We start from the raw sequence: 17,899 nt of genomic DNA on the forward strand, positions 1-17,899 counted from the left end.
AAGATGGCGCGAGCCGCCTCGGCCGAGCTCTCCGCCTCGAGCCGCGCATACTTGAGCCAGACGCGGAAGTTGGCGCCGCCGCCGCCGCCGCCGCCGCCGTCGCCGCCGGAACCGAGGCTGCCGGTGACACTGCGGTATGCTGCGGTGAGCCTGGAGCGCCGCTCTTCCGCGGGAAGCCCTTCACACTCGCGCTCGACGCGCGCAATGAACGACTCAGCAAACTGCGGCGTGAAGAGCGTCGACGTCAGCCCGAGCGTGTGGCGCAAGGAGTCGTCGCCGTCGCCCTCCGCGGTGGACGAGGAGGAGGACGTGTGCTCGCCCTCGCCCTCCACGAGCAGGCCCTTGATCTTGTCGCGCAGCGCAGCGCTGCTCATGCTTTGGTCGGGCTCGCCGCGACGTGCGAGGCGCGGCGGGGAGAGGCTGAGCGGCGAAGCGCACGATCAAAAATCGTGAAAAAAGAAGAAACACAGCACCTCCGGCGGCAGACAGAGGAAGAAAACGGGTAGGCGATCCGAGAGGCCGAGATGGATCGAGTGGCCGCGGCGGCGGGCGAGAGGGCGGTCCTGGCGGAACTCAGGGCGATCGGCCTGTCGTTCGCGGCTGGCACACCGGCGTCCTCAGACCAGTACAGGCGCGGGAGGTGCGGAGCCTGGCAAGACGACTGGTTGGCTCGACGGACCTTCTTGGACAGGTTTTCCGGTGGGAGGGGGAGGACTACCTCGTCAACGACATTGCACCGGGACCGACGTTGTCGGGGAGACAGGCGATGAATGAAGGCGTACGCCTGCTGTGTGTGTGAAGAGGCGTGTGCCGTGTGGCATCGGCGGGCCCGCTATCCGAACACAACTCAGCCTTTGATATCCGGTCAGTGTGGGACCGAATCGAGAGGGACCGGGCGAGGGGGGAGGCGGCGCGGCTGCTGCGCAGTCTACGACCCGGTGCGGAGCGACGGGAAGGAGGAGCGGAGCCGTCGGCGAATCCGGGCACTGACCCCCCCCTTTCTCGAGGGGAGACGAGAGCTAGGCCCCCCCCCACGAGTGGGGGAGTCGGCCGACGCGTGGAACCGAGGCTGGAGCGACCGCAGGGGCAGGGGGCCGCCCCCGAGGCCCCGCTCCAGGCGTTGCGGCTGCCGGCACCGCCACCATGTCCGCCCCCACCACCGCCGCCTCCGCCCCCGCTGCTGGAGCGACCGCTGAGTCAAGGGGCCGCCCCTGAGGTTCCGCACCAAGCGGCGCGGCCGCCAGCACCGCCACTGTTTCCACCACCCACACTACCGCCTCCGCCCCCGCCACTGGAACGGCTGCAGGGTCGTGGGGCCGCCCCAGCGGCTCCACACCGGGCGTTTGGGCCGCGAGGGCCGCCACTGTACCCGCCACCCCTGCCACCGCCTCCACCCCCGCCGCTGGCGGGGCCGCCGCCGTATGGACCCGCTCGGAATAACCTGGGGGATCCGGAACCGCCCCGTCGGAGGCTGGAGTACCCGGGAGGAGGAGCTGGGGGAGGAGAGTTGCCGCAATACGATAACGGGCCCGCCGACGAGCCGGAAGGCCGAGGCCGGCGGGCCCCAGGGGGGGCTTGGGGTCAGTTGTCGGAGGAGGCGAGAGGTGAGCTTACGCGGCCTCTGCGAGTGGAATCGGGACGTACGAGCTCTCCGAGGGGAGACCCGTCGCAGTGGCAGCCGGACCACCGTGATCTTCGACAGGGAGGGCCACGCCTCCCCGAGCCTGACGGGGAGCCGGCGGAGGGGGGGGCGAGCCGAAGACGATAGAGAGGCCACGGGTGCGGGCGCGACTCGTCGACCAGGGAGAGCGGGCCCGTCCTCCCTGGGAGGGGAGGCGACACGACCCAATGCCGCCGTCCTCGCCCGGGGAGACCCCGGCCGGGCCGTCGACGCTCTCGGAGGCTGCGGTACCAGTCGAAGGCGAAGCGGAGTCGAGGCCACAGCCGAGGAAGAGGCATCAGAAACGACTGCAGAGGCAGTCTGGTAACGCCCGGAAGGCGAGCAAGGGGCCCCGGGACGAGCCGACAGGCGAAGGAAGGGACTCTGGGACCGGAGTCGGGCGGGCGCACATGAGGCGTATCCGTGTACGTACGTGGAGTACAGTGTTGTGTGTCCGTTAGCTCCGAGTAGAGGGGGCGTTCTGCAGTTAAGGGGAAACCCGGTACACGGAACTAACCCTCGGAGACCCGTGTTTACTTTACGGCCCTTTCCCTGCGAACGCGCACCCCCGGGGCTAGGGCTCTCCTCTCTTGCCCGCAACCCGATGCCAATCATCCGGCCCGCTGGGTGCGCTTCTTAGCTCCCCGGCCCTGGATGTGAGGTTACTGACTGCACTCCAAGTGCTCCAAGTGCTCCAAACGCCTCAGCTTCAGGTGAGTTCATCTTGCCGGCGGTACCCGACGCTGCCTGAACGGCAGTTGTCGACCGCCGGCAGTTGACCGGCAAGATGAAGTCCACTGCGCCCGAAAAAAATACCACCGGAAGCGCCTCGCCGAGGCGCACAATAGTCCTCAGTCTGGCAACGGCCAGTTCTGCCATCCGGGCCGCTGGGAAAATGTTGTAAACGAACGAAAGGGTAGGGACTCCGAATGTAGTTCGGTCGACGCTGGGCTCCGCAAACTCTCCCGCAAACTCCCCCGGTGGAAAACTTTCGCAGGGGAAACATCGAATGTAGAGTTCAGCCTAAGAAACAGATCCGGAGCTTTACAGTCGTATGGTCGTTGACCCTCCCACCATGTGTGTGTGGCCTGGGCCCAAGAGCTGAAGCGCGTGCAGACAGCGTTGCGCGAGCGTTGGAGAGGCCAGCCTCCTCCGGCTACCGGCTTCTCAGCGTGTCGCGAGTGCTCTGTGTCTCTATCTGCCTGGTGGATGGGTGTGGTGGGGGAATCCTGGTGGCTTTTCGTAACAAATTTACGGAATTACGGAATTACGGACCCCCCTCTCTCCCCGTCCCGCGGCCTGGCCGTGAGACGCCGCGATCTACGCGTCTGGCCGAAGGCTCATCCAGCCCCATATCTCTCGTGGTGTGTGTGTGGTTTCTTTATCTACATCGATGTAGGTCACGAGGCCCCGCCGTGCAGGGCGCTACGGGCTCCGGCCGGACGCTACGAATCAAGTTGGTGCCGGATGGGGACGTGGCGTGGCGCGTGGGTTTCAAAAATCACGTGAAAATATCTCTAGCCTACCCACACAGTAGAGAGTCTCTGTACGGCTAGGGGCTTTACTCTCTCCTCTCCCCCTTGGAGCCTGGTGCCCCGCTCGCCGCTGTCGAGAATGTCGTGCGAGGGACACACATCATGTCACAGGTACATGTACATGTGTGTTGTCGTGTGTGGTTGACGCTTCGCCGCACCCGTTTTTCCTTTCCGTTTTTTTTGGGTTTCCCGAACCGCTGACGGACCCTGACGGGGACCACACCCGCAGCCGCACCCCCGTCGAATCCAAAGAATCCAAAGTCCCGCCGCCCATGCTCAGGCGCTCAGCCCGGCTTGGGCGCGCCGTGGCCGCCGCCCTTTTTGGAGCGCTGCTGCTTGCGGATCCTCGCGTATCGCCGCCGCGTGCGCGAGGCGGCCGCCGCCGCGAGGCGTCGCCCCTGCTCCTCCGCCGCCGCCGCCTGCGCGTGCAGCCGCAGCGCGCTGACGCGGGACGCGTTCTCGCAGGTGAGCGTGTGCAGCGAGCGAGCGAGGGAGCGGAGCTCGCACCCCACTGGGTCGGGCCTGCGCGGTGGGCGGGGGTTGGCGAGGCGGTGCTGGCGTCGAGCGGGCGCGGGGTGCGGCTGCGCGTCGTGCGGAACCGGCGGCAAGCGGGTCTCGCTGCTTATGTCTCTGGGATCGCCACCGGAGCGAAGCGCGGCGCTGCAGCGTTATTTGGGGGGGCGGGCCGGGCTCGCGCGTGCCTCAGCTGTGGGGGGAGCGATTCGCGGGCAGGAAGTAGGCCGAGCTCGTGCAGCGAGCTACGTAGCCGCCGCTCCGTCCGCTCCAGCGTTGCCGCGTCCGCCCCACACACGGCGGCGGCCGCCGCGCCGCCCGCGCCGCCGTGGACGCCGCCGGGCAGGAGTGCGGCGATCAGGCGATCTACCAGGGGGCAGCGCGCCGGCGGCGGCGGCAGCGGCGGCGGGCCCACCGCGGCGGACGTGGGCGGGCGCGCGAGCAGCTCATCGACGGTCGCCCAAAATTGCTTTGGCGGGATGGCGCGCTCCGCCTTTGGCTTGACGGGGTTGTACTCGGCGGCCTCGCCCAGCTCCGCGCGGCGCTGCTCCCTCTCGGCGGCCGCCTTCGCCTCGGCCGCTGCCTTTGCCTGCGCCGCCGCCTCGGCCCGCTTCCGCTCGCCCTCCTGGCGCACCGCCTCGGCCGCCGCCCACGCACCGTCGAGAATAGGCTCCTCGCCGGGCCGCGTCACGCCAATCAGCTTGAGCTTCACGCCGGTGATGTCCACCGGCGCCAGGCCCTCGGCCGCGCCCTCGTCCCCGCCGCCGCTCTGCGGCTCCTCGCTCTCCTCGTCGCTAAAGGCAGAGCCGCCGACCTCCGACGCCTCGTCCGCCACCGCCTCGGAGCCCTCGTCGTCATCCGCTGCGAGGGAGGCGTCGTCGTCACGAATGCTCTCGTCGTCACGGAAACTCTCTTCGTCCATCTAGCGGCCCGAGAACGGCGAGCGCGCTCTGTGCTGCATGAATGGTTGGGCAGGTGTGAACAACACCTCGTGACCACGGCGCCACAGGCGCCTGTTGATGGGTCCAGGTGATAGCCCTGAATGGGCAATGCATACGCCTAGTTGGGCCTCAGATCGCCCGACCGCGTCCCGGTGCTCTGTGGTCGGATTTGTGACGCCGCCACACCGCGCCGCGGCCGGGGGCCCTCCGGAGGCCGAGGATGGCCGTGACGGACCGGGACGAGCTCTGGGAGGTTCAGTGTCAGTGTATATATTGTAGAGACTGACCATGTTCACAATATCTCTCAGTCTAGCTAAGCCTGGGAAGGCGATGCCGGGGCCGTACAGCAGCTTGATGGTGCTTCGCCGGCGTGCGTCCCGGAGCGGTGCCGGACGGGCGGTCCGTGGGACAAAATCGGGGGACAACGCCGACGGCGCTCTGATTCGACTTTTTACTTCAAACAAAGCCTACCGCACGCGCCGCGACGTGGCGCGTGCGGTAGGCACTCGGGATTTTACCAGATCGGCGTGTTCACGCCGGGATCGTGTCCCCGACAACTTGCCCAACCATTCCTCCAGCAGAGTAAGAGGTTCCTCTTTTCCGCGCCCTCCCCCGCAGGGAAGGGCGCGCGATACACACGCTTGCAGACTAACCCTCGGAGAGTAAGAGTATTCTTTAGCTCCGAGTAGAGGGTGCGTTCCGCAGCTAGGGGAAACCCAAAGCGCAGAACCAACCCTCGGAGACCCGTGTTATGGCCCTGCGACCGCGCACCCCCCAGGGCTAGGGCTCTCTAGCCCGTAACCCGATGCCAAAATCATCCGGCCCGCTGGGGGTGCGCTTCTCTTAGCTCCCCGGCCCCCCCTGGCGCCTGGGTGTGCGGTTACAAACTGCACTCCAAGTGCTCCAAGTGCGTGGAATTGTGATCGAGAGGGCGGGGTGTGGGGGTCGGGAAACAATAACTAAAATCGAGCGCCAAAGCACCATGGGGGAACCGGCGGTGCAGATTGGGTGTGGTGCTGGGATGCGGCCCTTAGCGTGTAGGTGCGGCCGCCTGCGCGCGTTTCTGGCGCGGAGAAACGCGCGCGCAGTCAGGCTGCCCGCCGCTGCACCTCCCGCACCGCCGCCGCCAGCCTTCGCACGCCCTCGCCCATCGCCGCCTCTGTCTCGAAGGCGAAGCAGAGGCGCACATGATGCCGGAAGGGCTCCGCAGCGCCGGGTGCGCACCGCGCCCCGGGCAGGAAGAGCACGCCGTGCCTCTCTGCGACGGGGAGCAGCTCCGTCGCGTCGACGCCTTCCGGCAGCCGAACCCAGCAGAAGAAGCCTCCCAGCGGCTCGGTCTCCACTCGGAAGAGGCCAGGCTCGGCGCGGAGGGCGGCGCAGAGGGCGCGCGCCTAGGGCGCGTGCCGCGGACGGGTCACGCTGGCGGCACTCGCCCGGCGGACAGCTCTCCTGGCGCCCGGGCCGAGCCGCGGTACGTCTCCGCCAGCCCCGCCACCACTTCGTCCTGCTCCGCCTCGAGCAGCTCGCAGGCTACCTCCGAGACAAAGGGGGCGACGCCGCCGCCCGAGGAGAGGTAGCCGCGCGACGCGATCCGCCGCAGCAGCGCGGGCGGCGCCTCCACCCAGCCTAGCCGCAGGCCTAGTTGGACAGGTCCCGGACACGTCGTGCACATGTCCTTGCCGTGCCTCTTCCCAGCCGAGCCGCGGGCCCGGCGCGGCGATCTTGGTCAGACTGCTCACGCTGAGGACACGCCCCCCCCCCCCCTCCTCCTCTTCCTCCTCCTCCTCGCCGCCGCTGGGAGGCGCCGGCGGCGGCGCAGCCTCGCGATACGCATCGTCGTCGTCGTCGTCATTGTCGCCGCCGCCGCCGCCGCCGCCGCCGCCGCCGTCGCCGCCGTCGCCGCCGCTGCCGCCGCTTGTGGGGAGGGTGGATTGCTTCATCGCGCGGTACGGGTCATCGTAGCAGAGCAGGCGCGGAGGCGGGCCGGAGGGACTCCAGTCGAGCAGCTGGTACACCTCGTCGGCCAGGACGTAGAAGCCGTGCTTCCGCGCGAGCTCCACCAGCCGGCTGCGCCGCGCCTCTGGCAGCGTCGCCCCGCTCGGGTTTCCGTGCGAAGGGACGAGGTAGAGCAGGCGCGGCGGTGGCTTGCCGCTGTCCTCGCAGCGAGCCTCGAGGGCGCATGTGTCGAGGCCGTCTGCGTCGGTCGGCAGGCTCTCGATGCGGAGGCCGTGGTCGGCAAAGATCTGGTGCACGAGGAAGTACGTCGGCGACTCGCAGAGCACCGTGTCGCCCGGCCGGCTGAGGGCCGCGGTCGCAAGATCGAGGCCGTGCGAGACGCCGCCGGTCGTCATCAGCCAGCTCGGAGAGACGGGCCCACCGTAGGCACGCCCGAGGTACTTCGCCAGGCTGTCGCAAAAGTGGCGCGTGCCGAGCACGTCCGAGCAGTAGTTGAGTGGAAAGGCGGCCTCTGCCGAAGCAGGGTCGCCCTTCTCGAGCCGGGCGGCGGCGCGGCGGGCGGCGCGGGCGAGCGGCGCGTGCGGCAGATTCCTCACGTGTGGGTGCCCCTTCCGCAAGTCAATAACCATCGAGTTCGCGGAGAGCCGTGACAAAAGAAAATTTTCAATTGGGCGTCGCCTCGGAGTCGCTCCTCATCGCAAACCCTGTCCTCTCTGGCGGAGGAACCCGTTCACTTTCGCCCCTGTCTACTGTCTTATCCGCATCGCTCGTCTACTCGCTGAATTCTTTTCGTGAGAGAGAGTTGTTTTGTTTAAATTCTTTTCGTGTTTTTCTTAGTCTCCGGCGGTAGAGCACTTGAGGTATGAGGACTGGAAGGGTCGATTCCGCCGGTCTATTCTTTTTACAAAGGCCGGGCAAAAATGAACGAGGGTGTAGGCAGGTGTAGGCAGGTAGGGTAGTCTGGGTCTCGCCGACCCCCGACCGAGGCTCACCGAGCGAGCGAATTTGGCAGGTGTCGAGCTCGAGGCCAGGGCTCAGACTGCTGACTGGCGCATCGGTCCAGCGGCAGCGCTTCCTTATTGTCATTTACCTAAAAACTCCTAGATCCCGTCTCACCTGGGGTGCCGGCCGAAGCTAAGAAACCACGGCGTGGGTGTGTGGGGTGTGTGTGGAAAGGCTTAGAAACGGTGCCGCGTGATCCTGTTTTCTTAATGCCCGCAACAGACTGTACCAGGAAGAAGAAACCCTGCTACAGGTAGCCAGACACAGCGAGGCGCCATGTCACGCCACGCCACGCCACGCCACGCCCACCCAAGCCAGGGAGCGGTGGGACAGCTCAAACGGCCGACCCACCGGCACCGCAGAGAAGGTGCGGACCGGTGGGGAGGGGCGGCGTAGGCGCGGTGGTGCCTCTGAGAAGCCGCGGCGATGCGCGGAGTAGCCGCGGCGGAGCGCGGAGCAGCGCAGCTCATCGCCTACGGACAACTTCGTTAGGTTAGGTGGAAGGTGAGAGAGATCACTGTGAGAGTCGTGATTTCTTGGAAGGTGAAGAATTGTAAAAAGAAAAATAGAAATAATCGGCGTTCGATCCCGTGGTCGAGAAGGCGTGAGAGCTGCACCGTCGCCGAGCCAGAGGCGGGCAAGCCCGAGGGCGCACCTGTGGCTTTGCCTCTAATGCCAAAAAAAGAATTTTACGCGCTGGCGCCGGCAGAGGAGGCGGAGGGCCGCACGATCTGTCCGAGGAGGGATCGGCGCCAGCAGTGACGCTGACTGCGGATGAGGGCGCCATCGCGCTCTTCGGATGCGCACTCGCTGTTTGGCATGGCGAGTGCTGCGCTCGCCGAGGCAATCTCCGATGCGTCGCGGAGCCCGGCCTCGCTGCTCGGCGTGGGCTCTCTCGCCCTCGTGCCGTCTCCGCTCTCGGCGCGGCTGTTCAAGGCGGTCGCTGCGGAGCTCTCGCAGGCCGCTCCGCAGCCCGTGCTCCCGTCGCCGCCGCTGCCGCTCCTGCGCCTCTGGTACGGGAGCCGCCACGTTGAGCGCTTGGCCGTCTCCGCCGCCGATGACGACTGGGCCGTCGAGGTCGGCGGCTGCTCTGCTCTGCCCTCCCTCTCGTCCCTGGACCTGCCCGGAGCCCGCCTCACCGCACACGGCGCCGCCCACCTCGCTGCCGGCCTCCGTGCCCTCACGCACCTCCGGATCGCCGACTGCCACGGTCTCGGCGCCGCGGGGTTCGGCGTGCTGTGCGGAGGATGTCTGCAGCTCGTCTCGCTGCAGCTTCCAAACTGCAAGATAGCGCTCGACGCGGCAGCAGTGCGCACCATGGTCGACCGGCTCGCCGGGCTGACTGCGCTCGACCTTGGCGGCAACCTGCTGGCGAGCGCGGCGGTGCCGCCGCTCTGCTCGGCGCCGCTGCGGCTGCTGCGGGTGTGGGGCAGTGTCAGCGGCGACGACGCGGCCCTGTCGCTGATGGACAGCTCCTGCCTGTCGGTGCTCGACCTCGGGTGGACGGGCGACCCTTGGAGCCCGCAGCTCTCGCGGCTTTTGACGTCCATGACGCGTCCGGGACATGTCCCTCAGGCGCCACCGCCCTCGGGCTGCAGTGCGTCTCGCTCGGCCTCGGTGCTGCGCCTCGCGCCCTCCGCCCCTCAATCCACCCTCTCGCCCTCCCTCCCGTGGCGCCTCCGCCGCCGCAGCACTCCCCACCCCCGCCGCCGCAGCGTCCCGCCTCGCCGACCTCTCTCTCGCGCACGCCGCCCTCCTCCCCGGCGACTTGGCCCGCTGCACCTCGCTCGCGAGCAGCGAAAGCCTCACCTCGCTCACGCTGAGCGGCACCTCCCTCTCCGCCGCCGACCTCGCCGCCGCCGCCTCGCCGCCCGGCCTCACGTCGCTCGACCTCTCGTGCTGCTGCGTCGAGGCGGCTGCCGCCTTGCGCGTGGCCCTCTGCGCCGCCAGGCGGCTCGAGCGGCTCCTGCTCGACCGGCTCGAGTGCGCCTGCCGGCCGCCGCAACACCGCCCTCCTGGCGGCGCGCCGCCGGTCGCGCAGTCGCCGGCGCCGCTGCGCGAGCTGCGCCTGTCAGGCTGCCCTTCGCTGGGCCCGCCCTTGTGGCCGTCCGCGCCCCTCTCCCTCGAGGTGCTCACCCTCACACACTCACCCTCACACACTCACCCTCACCCTCACCCTCACACTCACACTCACACTCACACTCACACTCACACTCACCCTCACCCTCACCCTCACCCTCACACTCACCCTCACACACTCACCCTCACACACTCACCCTCACCCTCACCCTCACCCTCACACTCACCCTCACACACTCACCCTCACACACTCACCCTCACCCCCTCACACTCACACTCACACTCACCCTCACCCTCACACTCACACTCACCCTCGGCCTGCCCACTCGGCTCGGGGGCTCGTCACTCACGAGTCCCCTCCTCCTCCCTCGAGGTGCTCGACCTGAGCGGTGGGGAGACGCCGTTCTCGCACCTCCTCCCCCCCGGGCCGCCCGCTTCGCCGCCCGTCCGCCTCCCGGCGCTCCGTCTGCTGCTGCTCGCTGATTGTCGCCTCACCGACGCCGACGCCCGCCCGATCAGCCACCTCTGCCCTCGCCTCGAGGCCCTCGACCTGAGCGGCAACCCGCTCCTCTCCGACGCCGCCGTGCTGCCTCTCGCCGCCCTTCGCCGCACGCTCCGCTCGCTCGCCCTCGAGCGGCTGCCCCTCGTCACGGCGCACGCCCTCGCCGCGCTGCGCGCCCTGCCGCTGCAGACGCTCGAGCTGCGCGGCTCGAGCGTGCCGCCCGACGAGGCGGAGGCGTCTCTCGGCATCGCCCGGCGCGCGGCCGAGTGCGGGCGGCGTGTCCGCGACACGTCCCGCGACACGTCCGCGACTCGTCCGCAGGCGCGCGGCCGAGCGGGCCCGGCGCGCCGCGGCGGCGACGGCACGTTTGCGCGCCGTGCAGACCGAGGCCGAGCGGAGCGCGAGGGCGGCACACCGCGCACGCGGCAAGGTCCGCTACTCGGTCGAGGCGCTGCTCGCGTTGCGCCAGTCGCCGCTCGCGCGTGCGCCGGGCAGGCCGACGGCCAGCGTCGTCGACGGCGGCGGCGGCGGCGGGGCGGCGGCGGCGCTGCTGCTACGCAGGGCTCCCTTTGGCAGCGCGGCGTGCGGCGCTCCCTGGGAGGATCGCGCCGAGGTGCTCTGGGAGCAGGGGTCGGGAGGTTGGGAGGAGCCCGAGCGAGGAGGCGCACTTGAGGAGGGCCTGGCGGGCGCCAATGGCGGCGGAGAGGAGCGTGAGGAAAGCGATTGTTGAGACGCGCCGTGGGCCGTGCGCACGTGTGTACTGGGGTAGAGAGACTAGGCGGTAGTAGACAGAGGTTTGTCTGTGATGTGTGAACGGTTCACACGGCGTTGTCGCGTCGAGCGGGAGCGAGCGCGCGCCCGGCGGCCCACTCTTTACGGGGTGTGGACCCTGAGTTGACCAGGGGTTGTGCGCCGGGCCCTCCTGCTCGGCTCCAGCGAGTAGACAAGTGTTGTCATCAACAGAGTAGAAGGATCTGACCTCAGGGCCGATGTGACCAAGCGCTGGTAGCGTGGTTTTACCTCACACCCACGGTCTCACAGTGTGCCGGCAGTCGCCGAGCAGTGTCGCTCACACAAGCCGCAGCACAAGTGACTGAGGGCCAGTGAGGGCGAGCCCATCGCTGTCACAGCTGTGACAGCCGCACAGTAGGCTGTGCCAACTGTGCAGAGTGTGTGAGCAGCAGAGGAGCTGCTCTCCAGGCTTCTGTCGCAAAGAGCTGCATGCCACCGTGGGCGCTGTCGAGGTTCGCCGAGCGCGGCGCAGGTTGGAGGAAGCCGCCACCGACGAGCGCGTTGGACTTTTCACTCCGGACAAAGACGGGCACACAGCGGACGGTGCGGGGCGTGTGCCCGTCATAGTGGCGAGGCGCGGGACCGTCTGTGGCGAAGTGGGTCGCGTCCTCCGATTTCCTCAACTCACGGTCCGCTCCCTCTATATTGAAGAGCAACACGCCGCGGGTGTGTGGTCTCGCTGCGTCTGGAGCGTGGAGCTGGAGGTCTCCCCTGTGGTCTGACTCTCTCTGGTCCGGTGTGGGTGCTGGTGCGTGGTGGAGCTCTGTGCCCCCGTGAGCACTGGATACTTTAGGGTGTCTCGATTCCGCCATGGTACGGGACCCCTCGATCGTCTCGCCCATACCCTCACTGGTGTGTTCATTGGGGGGGGTCATAGCAAACCGCACGGTGCAGGATCGAGGTGCACGCTGCAGTGTGCAGAGAAGCAGTGTCGTCCCCCCTCTCCCCGACGGCGATGGCGGTGTGACCGATCGAGCTACAAGAGGAGCTCGTTCAGGCTTCAGCATGATCAGGGTGGGTCGAGCAGTTCCTCACTTCCTCAATGGGTGAGCTTCAGACCTCAAGGCCCTATGACCCATCACCTACGACCGTCGTGGAGTCGAACCACCGATCGGGATGGAAGTTGGAAGCTTCCTGCTTCCATCTGGTTAATTGTCAAAATTCCTGTTGTGCAAGAGCGGAGGGGGCTCTGACGGAGTGTGTGGCGGGAGAGGGCAGGGAGTGGGCGCGGGGGAGGAGGGGGGGGGGGGGGGGGGCTCCCCCCTGCAAAAAGCCTCAATTTCTAATAGTAATGAAGAAATATTGCTCGGCCGTTCATGAAGTCCGTCTCGATCTGGAGGAGACGGGTCAACCCCGTGAGGACCAGATCAGGCTCACATTGTCGTAGCCGGAGGGGATGTTGACCTTTAGCTCTCGGGGCCACCCTTCCGCTTTGGTTTTTTCCCCACAGACCACTCGGGCAACTTTTACCAAATGCCAAAGTTGCACTTTACCACTCGGGCAACTTCGATTGCATTTTACCACTCGGGCAAACTCGATGAAACGGCGGACGGAAAACGCGTTCGCGGCCGCGCTCGCCGGAGAGCTATGCATGAAGCGGCCGGCGCGCCGCCGCAGCTCACCGATGAAGCTTGCGCCGCGGCTCAAACCACAGGCGCAGCAGCATTGCGACGCATTCTCCAAGCACGGCCTCTGGCGTTGCGAGTGCACAGAGAGCGAGCAATAGTCGACAAAAGCACTGATCTGTGGGCAGCGGATCTCCATGGCGGTCGCGCCCAGCGAAAGGACAACCGCGGTGCACGCGGGCCTCGGACATGCTCGCCCGGATGCGGACCCGCCGTGCGAGTTGCAGACCCGGAGGTGGCCGACCCAGCTCACCCCCAGAGAGACTATGCCCAGGGCCAGGCATAAAAAGGGGGGTGGTGTTTCCGTCCGTCGTACCGTCCACACTGAGACACTCCTCCGCGGAATATACTGTTATATGTGTTAATGCCCGGGAACAGGTTTGTTTCAAGGGACTTTAGGGTTGTGGAAGTAAAGATATATTACCTTTTTTTCGTACACGCACGTGCGCAAGCCGCAAATATCTACCTATTGCATGTGCATGCACATGCACATGTTGTGCATGTGCATGTGTGCGCGCTGTGACATGCATCCACACCCTAGGCCCACCCATCCCGACTTCGCCCCTCTCGCACGCCTCCACACGCGAACCACCCGACCCTCCCTGCGCGCAACACACCCGCCCACGACGCGGCGTGTGAGACGGGAGAGGAGGTGTGTGTGGGGGGGGGGGGGGGGGTACCCGCCCTGGCCGCCCGGTCCGGCCGCCTCATTTGAAGTTTGGGCCCTGCCCCAGAGCGAGCCGCAGGGGGGAGTGCTTGACAAAGGCTTCGCGCAGTTCGTGCCGCTCGACGGCGCCATCGCCGTTGGCGTCGAGGAGGCGGAAGATGGCGGAGATGGCCTTGAAGGAGTAGTCCGTCTCCCTCTTCAGGTGCTCGCGCAGCTCCTCCTTTGAGATGCTCCCGCCTCCGTCCGCATCGACGGCAGCAAAGAGGGCGTCAGCGTCGGAGTTGATCTCGTCCACGAACTTGGCATTAAACGCACCGAGCCCCGGCGCCTCGCGAAGCGGTGCGAATTTCGCGAACCCCTCCCGCAGCTCCTCCTTTGAGAGCTCGCCGTCCGCGTCCGAGTCGAGCTTGGCGAAGATGACCTCGACCGCCGCCTCGTTGTAGCCAGCCTTGAGGAGGTGCTCAGTCATCTCCGCACGCGACACGCTGCCGTCTCCGTTTTTGTCAATCACCGCAAAGACAGCGTCAGCGCCGGACTCCACCTCGGTCCGCATCACGCCCTTGTCCTCGACGCTCATGACGGGAGCGCCGATGGTCCGGGCGAGCCGCGAAATCGGGATCTGGGCGGGGATCGATGGCGAGCAGAGCGTCGCGCTTCTCGCGGCAACGGAGGGGCCCGGCCCCGCAAACGAGTAGAGCGACGGGAGGAGCGCCAGCATTCTACTCGGCGATGAATGAATGTGTGACGGTGGAGATGCCAGGGTTGTTTACGCGAACCTGCTTGACCAACAAAAAATCGCGCCAGACTTCGGCGGCGTGCCGTCCTCCCATCCCTCCCTTGGGTTAGCTGTTTTCTTTCTTTCTTTCTTAGGCTCAGAAATGTGGTCCTTGCGCGAGGAGAGCTCGATAAACTCGAGGGGCCAAAATATGCCGACAGCAGGGCGGAGTTACGCAGAGAGGCGAGAGAAGCAGCGAGAGCAAGGGATCGGCAGACGGCAGCGGCGTCTCAGAACGACAACAAAAGTTGTTTGGTATTGCTAAAAATCTCTCTCTCAGAACGAGGCCGAGGAGAGCGATGAGTCGCAGAGGATGAGGAACAGCAGGAGAGAGAACGAGGACGAGAGTGGGAAGAACGAGAGGTGGCATGAAGGTCGCTGCGAGAATTGGCGAGAAACTGCGAACAGAGATAGGAAGAGGTAGACGCCCGAGGGTGGGCGAAGGCTAGCACCGCACTCTCTCCTTAAAATCCCTGTGAGCTGTGTGGTGGCGGCGTGCCGTCCTCCCATCCCTCCCTTGGCTTGTCTGTTTTCTTTCTTTCTTTCTTTCGGCTTTGAAAACCTTCTTGACCCTCTAAGCAAGCCGCGTCTGTTCCTCCTTCTCGCCCTATGATCATAGACCGCGCAGAGCCTACCCACATAGACCTTCCACTCCCCTCACAAGCGCGACGAAGGCGAACGAGCCACCGACGGATAGACAGGCGAGCTGCTTCGCGTTTGGCAACATGGCCTAGAACATGGCAAGCCCCTGAAGCCCGGCGACGCCTGCCCCTTCGCTTTACCGCCCCCCGCCCCTGCGCCCCCCGCTTAAATTGTGCACAATTCAGGACGATGAGTTTGCCATCCCGGAGTGGTTCGACTCCACACAAACCCGAGACGGTGACGGGTACTGTCTCGGCGGTCTCAGGCCCAGTGAGGTAGTGCGCCAGACCTTCCCGGATCCTGCTGAACAAGTTCCTCTTGTAGCTCGATCGATCACACCGCCATCACCGCCGACGTCTCACAGTGAGATGATGGAGAGGGGGGACGACACTGCTCCAGCAGCGTGCACCTCGATCCTGTACCGTGTTTGTTATGACCCCCCCCCAATGAACACACCAGTGAGGGAGGGCGAGACGATCGAGGGGTCCCGTACAATGCGGAATCGACCCTATCCAGTGCTCAAGTGCTCAAGTGTGCACACACCGATTGCACCACCGACAATCCTTACACCGTGGATGATTGGCCGCAATATCAAGTGCGCCGGCTTCAAGCAAGGCATCCCGCTCATACGTGAGTCGACTCGGTGGCAGACGGACGGCTTCTGCGCTGCGAGTTGCGCGGAGGCAGGGAAGGTGTTTCAAAAATTGCTGTTGATGCCATTCGGCCGCCGCCGCTGTTGCTGCCGGTTATGCCTGCCTGCCTGCCTGCCTGCCTGCCTCATGCATGTGGTTTCGACGTGACTACGTACGTGTCTGTCTCTTAGTGTTGTTTGTTTTGTTTGTCTCTGGTCGCGTGGTTTGTTGGGTGTGTTGTTATCAGATCAAGAAGTGCTTTTCCGTGGTTTTTGTCGCCTGGCTGGCGTTTCGATTCCGTCTGTTTTCTATGCCTGCGCTATTTCTTTTTCTGTCTGCCGCTGCAAAAAAACTCTTTTTCGTTCACGCCAGGGCGGCCGCCTGTTCTGTCCAAGCCCTGCCGACGTCAGAATGGGGCTCGAGCTCGAGATATCATCGCGGGGCATCGATGTGGAAAACGTTTCGCCTCGTGCCATCCTCAAGCTCATGATCTTTTCGGGGCAGTGTGGCGTCGCCATTGGCTTTTGCGGTGGCGTTCGCACCGCAGCGTACTGGTTCAACGTCCCGGAGTCCGAGAGCAGAAGCGCAGTCAGACTTTCCACTTACGTGGCCGGTGGCGCGGCAGCAGTCTCTCTTTTCTCGCTGCTGTGGTCGCGCTGGTGAGCCGCGCCCACAATCTGGCCTTTGCGGCTGTGCGGCTTCGAGCTAACCGCCCTCCGCCACCGCCCCACCCCATTACCCGCGGCATGGGCAGCCGAGGCGTGGGCAGCCGAGGACCGCGACTTTGGGCTATCGAGCACGCACCATCAAGCTCGTTGCAGCCTGGCATCTGCTGCGCTCGTCGCGCGCACAGCATTGTCCTGGCGTGCCTATACACCGCGCCATCGTTTTGCTCCAGGCAGCACCTTGCAGTGAGAGAGCGGGGATGGTTTTGCGGGTCCGGCGGTGTTCGTCCCTGACATTCCACTCGGCGGAGGGCTGCGGCGCGCAGGGAAAATATGGTTGAAGGAGAGTATCACGAACCATCACTTTCTGTGGGTGCTCTAGTAAAGGGTAGCAGGGCTTCTCTCTCTGGTTGTGGTGTGGTAGCTGCTGCTGGTAGGACGGGGGAACGAGAGATGATAGTAGGGAGTAGAAGAAAGCAAAGAGGAGCCCTGCGCACGCACGACTCCGCAGGCGATGCCCCTCCCGCCCGTGCTTGTGCAGCCCCGGGGCTGCACAGCGCAGCACGAGCGCCTCGCCTCCACCTCCTGCTCCTCATAGAAAAACATCCTGGGGGAAGCAACCGGGTGGTGAGCTGTGAGCTGTGTGAGGTCCGCCCGCGCGCTAATTCCAGCGGCTCGCCATACGAGGCGCCCTATCCGATTTGCGCACCCTAGGTAGGTAGGTAGGTAGGTAGGTAGGTAGGTAGGTAGGTAGGTAGGTAGGGGCACCGCAGGGGCCGTCCATTTCCAGATTTCAGCATGCTGGCCGCCCAAGAAAAACAGTCAGCCTGTTTCCGGAAATGTCGTCTTCACCTCGCCGCTTCGCGCTGGGTTTGCTGCTGGTGCTGCAGCCTGCGCCTTCCAGGACGCTTCGCGTCCACGGGCCTGTGTCTAGAGACCGCCTAGGCCAGCACTCGTACGCCCGCGCCACCTCGCCAATTGCATCTGCTGACGAGCCATCCGGCGGCACCACTCTTGCGAGCCGTGCCGCGGGCGCGGCGAGCGCGGTGTACGCCTTTAGCCGTCCGCACACGGTTCGCGGGACGCTACTCGCCTGCGGCACTGGCGTCGGTCGCGCGCTGATCGAGTCGCCGGAGCGCCTCGCCCTGTTGCCTGCGCTGGTGCGCCGCCGCACACACTGCCCACCGGCAGCCGCTATGTCTCACACAGCCACTGCCTTACCTCGCGGTCCCGCAGCTTCCTCGTGCCATGCTGGGCGTTGTCGCGCTCGTCCTCGGAAACCTCTTTATCGTCGGCATCAACCAGGTGCCTGCACCCGCCCTCACCCGCTCCTCGCTCCGAGGATGGCCTCGCCTTGCCCGCCAGTCCGCCCACCACGCCGCCCGGGCCGCAGATCTACGATGTCGAGATCGACCAGGTGAACAAGCCGTTTCTGCCTATCGCCGCCGGTGCCATGTCGCCCGCGGCTGCGTGGGCGGTCGTGTGCGCCTCGCTCTGCGGCGGGATGGGTCTGGTCCGCAGCCTCTTCGGCGGGCTCATCTTTCAGCTCTACTCGTTCGGACTCGCCATCGGGGCCCTCTACTCGGTGAATCCCCCCCCCCACACACACGCGTGCACCGTGGCCACCCGAGAGAGATCAAAGCAGCACCGCACACGCACTGCCACCCGACGCACACACACACACACTCACTCACTCCACACACACACACACACACACACACACACACACACACACACACACACACACACACACACACACACCACGCCTCGCGCCTCGCGCCTCGCGCCTCGCGCCTCACACCTCGCGCCTCGCGCGCCTCAAGCAGGAGCCCAGACCCCACTCCCCGCCACCCCGCCCCCCCGCCCCCCCGCCCCCCCGCCAGGTGCCTCCCTTCCACCTGAAGCGCTTCCCG

The 17,899-nt window shown here is 66.0% G+C and overlaps 5 protein-coding genes across 5 annotated transcripts in view; 2 read left to right on the forward strand and 3 right to left on the reverse strand.

Moving 5' to 3' along the window:
* Positions 1-407, reverse strand: part of EMIHUDRAFT_469181 (hypothetical protein) — a 4,029-nt gene extending 3,622 nt beyond the window's left edge. Inside the window, exon 1 of the mRNA XM_005777805.1 lies at positions 52-407. Coding sequence (XP_005777862.1) covers positions 52-374 — 323 coding nt within the window. The 5' untranslated portion in view covers positions 375-407. The remainder of the gene's footprint in view (positions 1-51) is intronic.
* A 2,959-nt stretch (positions 408-3,366) lies between these two features.
* EMIHUDRAFT_469182 (putative aminotransferase) lies at positions 3,367-7,234 on the reverse strand (the record flags this gene model as incomplete). Its single annotated transcript, XM_005777806.1, has 5 exons — positions 3,367-3,717; positions 4,134-4,630; positions 5,759-6,040; positions 6,079-6,179; positions 6,298-7,234. 5 exons carry the CDS (start codon positions 7,232-7,234, stop codon positions 3,480-3,482), a joined length of 2,055 nt encoding a protein of 684 aa, XP_005777863.1. The 3' UTR covers positions 3,367-3,479.
* A 1,147-nt stretch (positions 7,235-8,381) lies between these two features.
* EMIHUDRAFT_115545 (hypothetical protein) lies at positions 8,382-10,918 on the forward strand (the record flags this gene model as incomplete). Its single annotated transcript, XM_005777807.1, has 5 exons — positions 8,382-9,039; positions 9,183-9,224; positions 9,323-9,735; positions 10,060-10,454; positions 10,510-10,918. The coding sequence occupies 5 exons, from the start codon at positions 8,382-8,384 to the stop codon at positions 10,916-10,918; spliced, it is 1,917 nt and encodes a 638-aa protein (XP_005777864.1).
* Positions 10,919-13,312: 2,394 nt separating this feature from the next.
* Positions 13,313-14,774, reverse strand: EMIHUDRAFT_237754 (hypothetical protein; the record flags this gene model as incomplete). The annotated part of the gene is made up of 2 exons (XM_005777808.1): positions 13,313-13,891; positions 14,709-14,774. The coding sequence occupies 2 exons, from the start codon at positions 14,772-14,774 to the stop codon at positions 13,313-13,315; spliced, it is 645 nt and encodes a 214-aa protein (XP_005777865.1).
* A 2,051-nt stretch (positions 14,775-16,825) lies between these two features.
* The window catches only part of EMIHUDRAFT_115547 (hypothetical protein), a gene marked incomplete at both ends in the record, with an annotated part of 2,051 nt that continues 977 nt past the window's right edge, over positions 16,826-17,899 (forward strand). The window contains 3 exons of the mRNA XM_005777809.1: positions 16,826-17,146; positions 17,196-17,291; positions 17,380-17,571. Of these exons, the coding sequence (XP_005777866.1) occupies positions 16,826-17,146; positions 17,196-17,291; positions 17,380-17,571 (609 nt within the window). The remainder of the gene's footprint in view (positions 17,147-17,195; positions 17,292-17,379; positions 17,572-17,899) is intronic.

This window comes from Emiliania huxleyi, assembly GCF_000372725.1.
Source record: "Emiliania huxleyi CCMP1516 unplaced genomic scaffold EMIHUscaffold_255, whole genome shotgun sequence".
Taxonomy (NCBI): domain Eukaryota; phylum Haptophyta; order Isochrysidales; family Noelaerhabdaceae; genus Emiliania; species Emiliania huxleyi.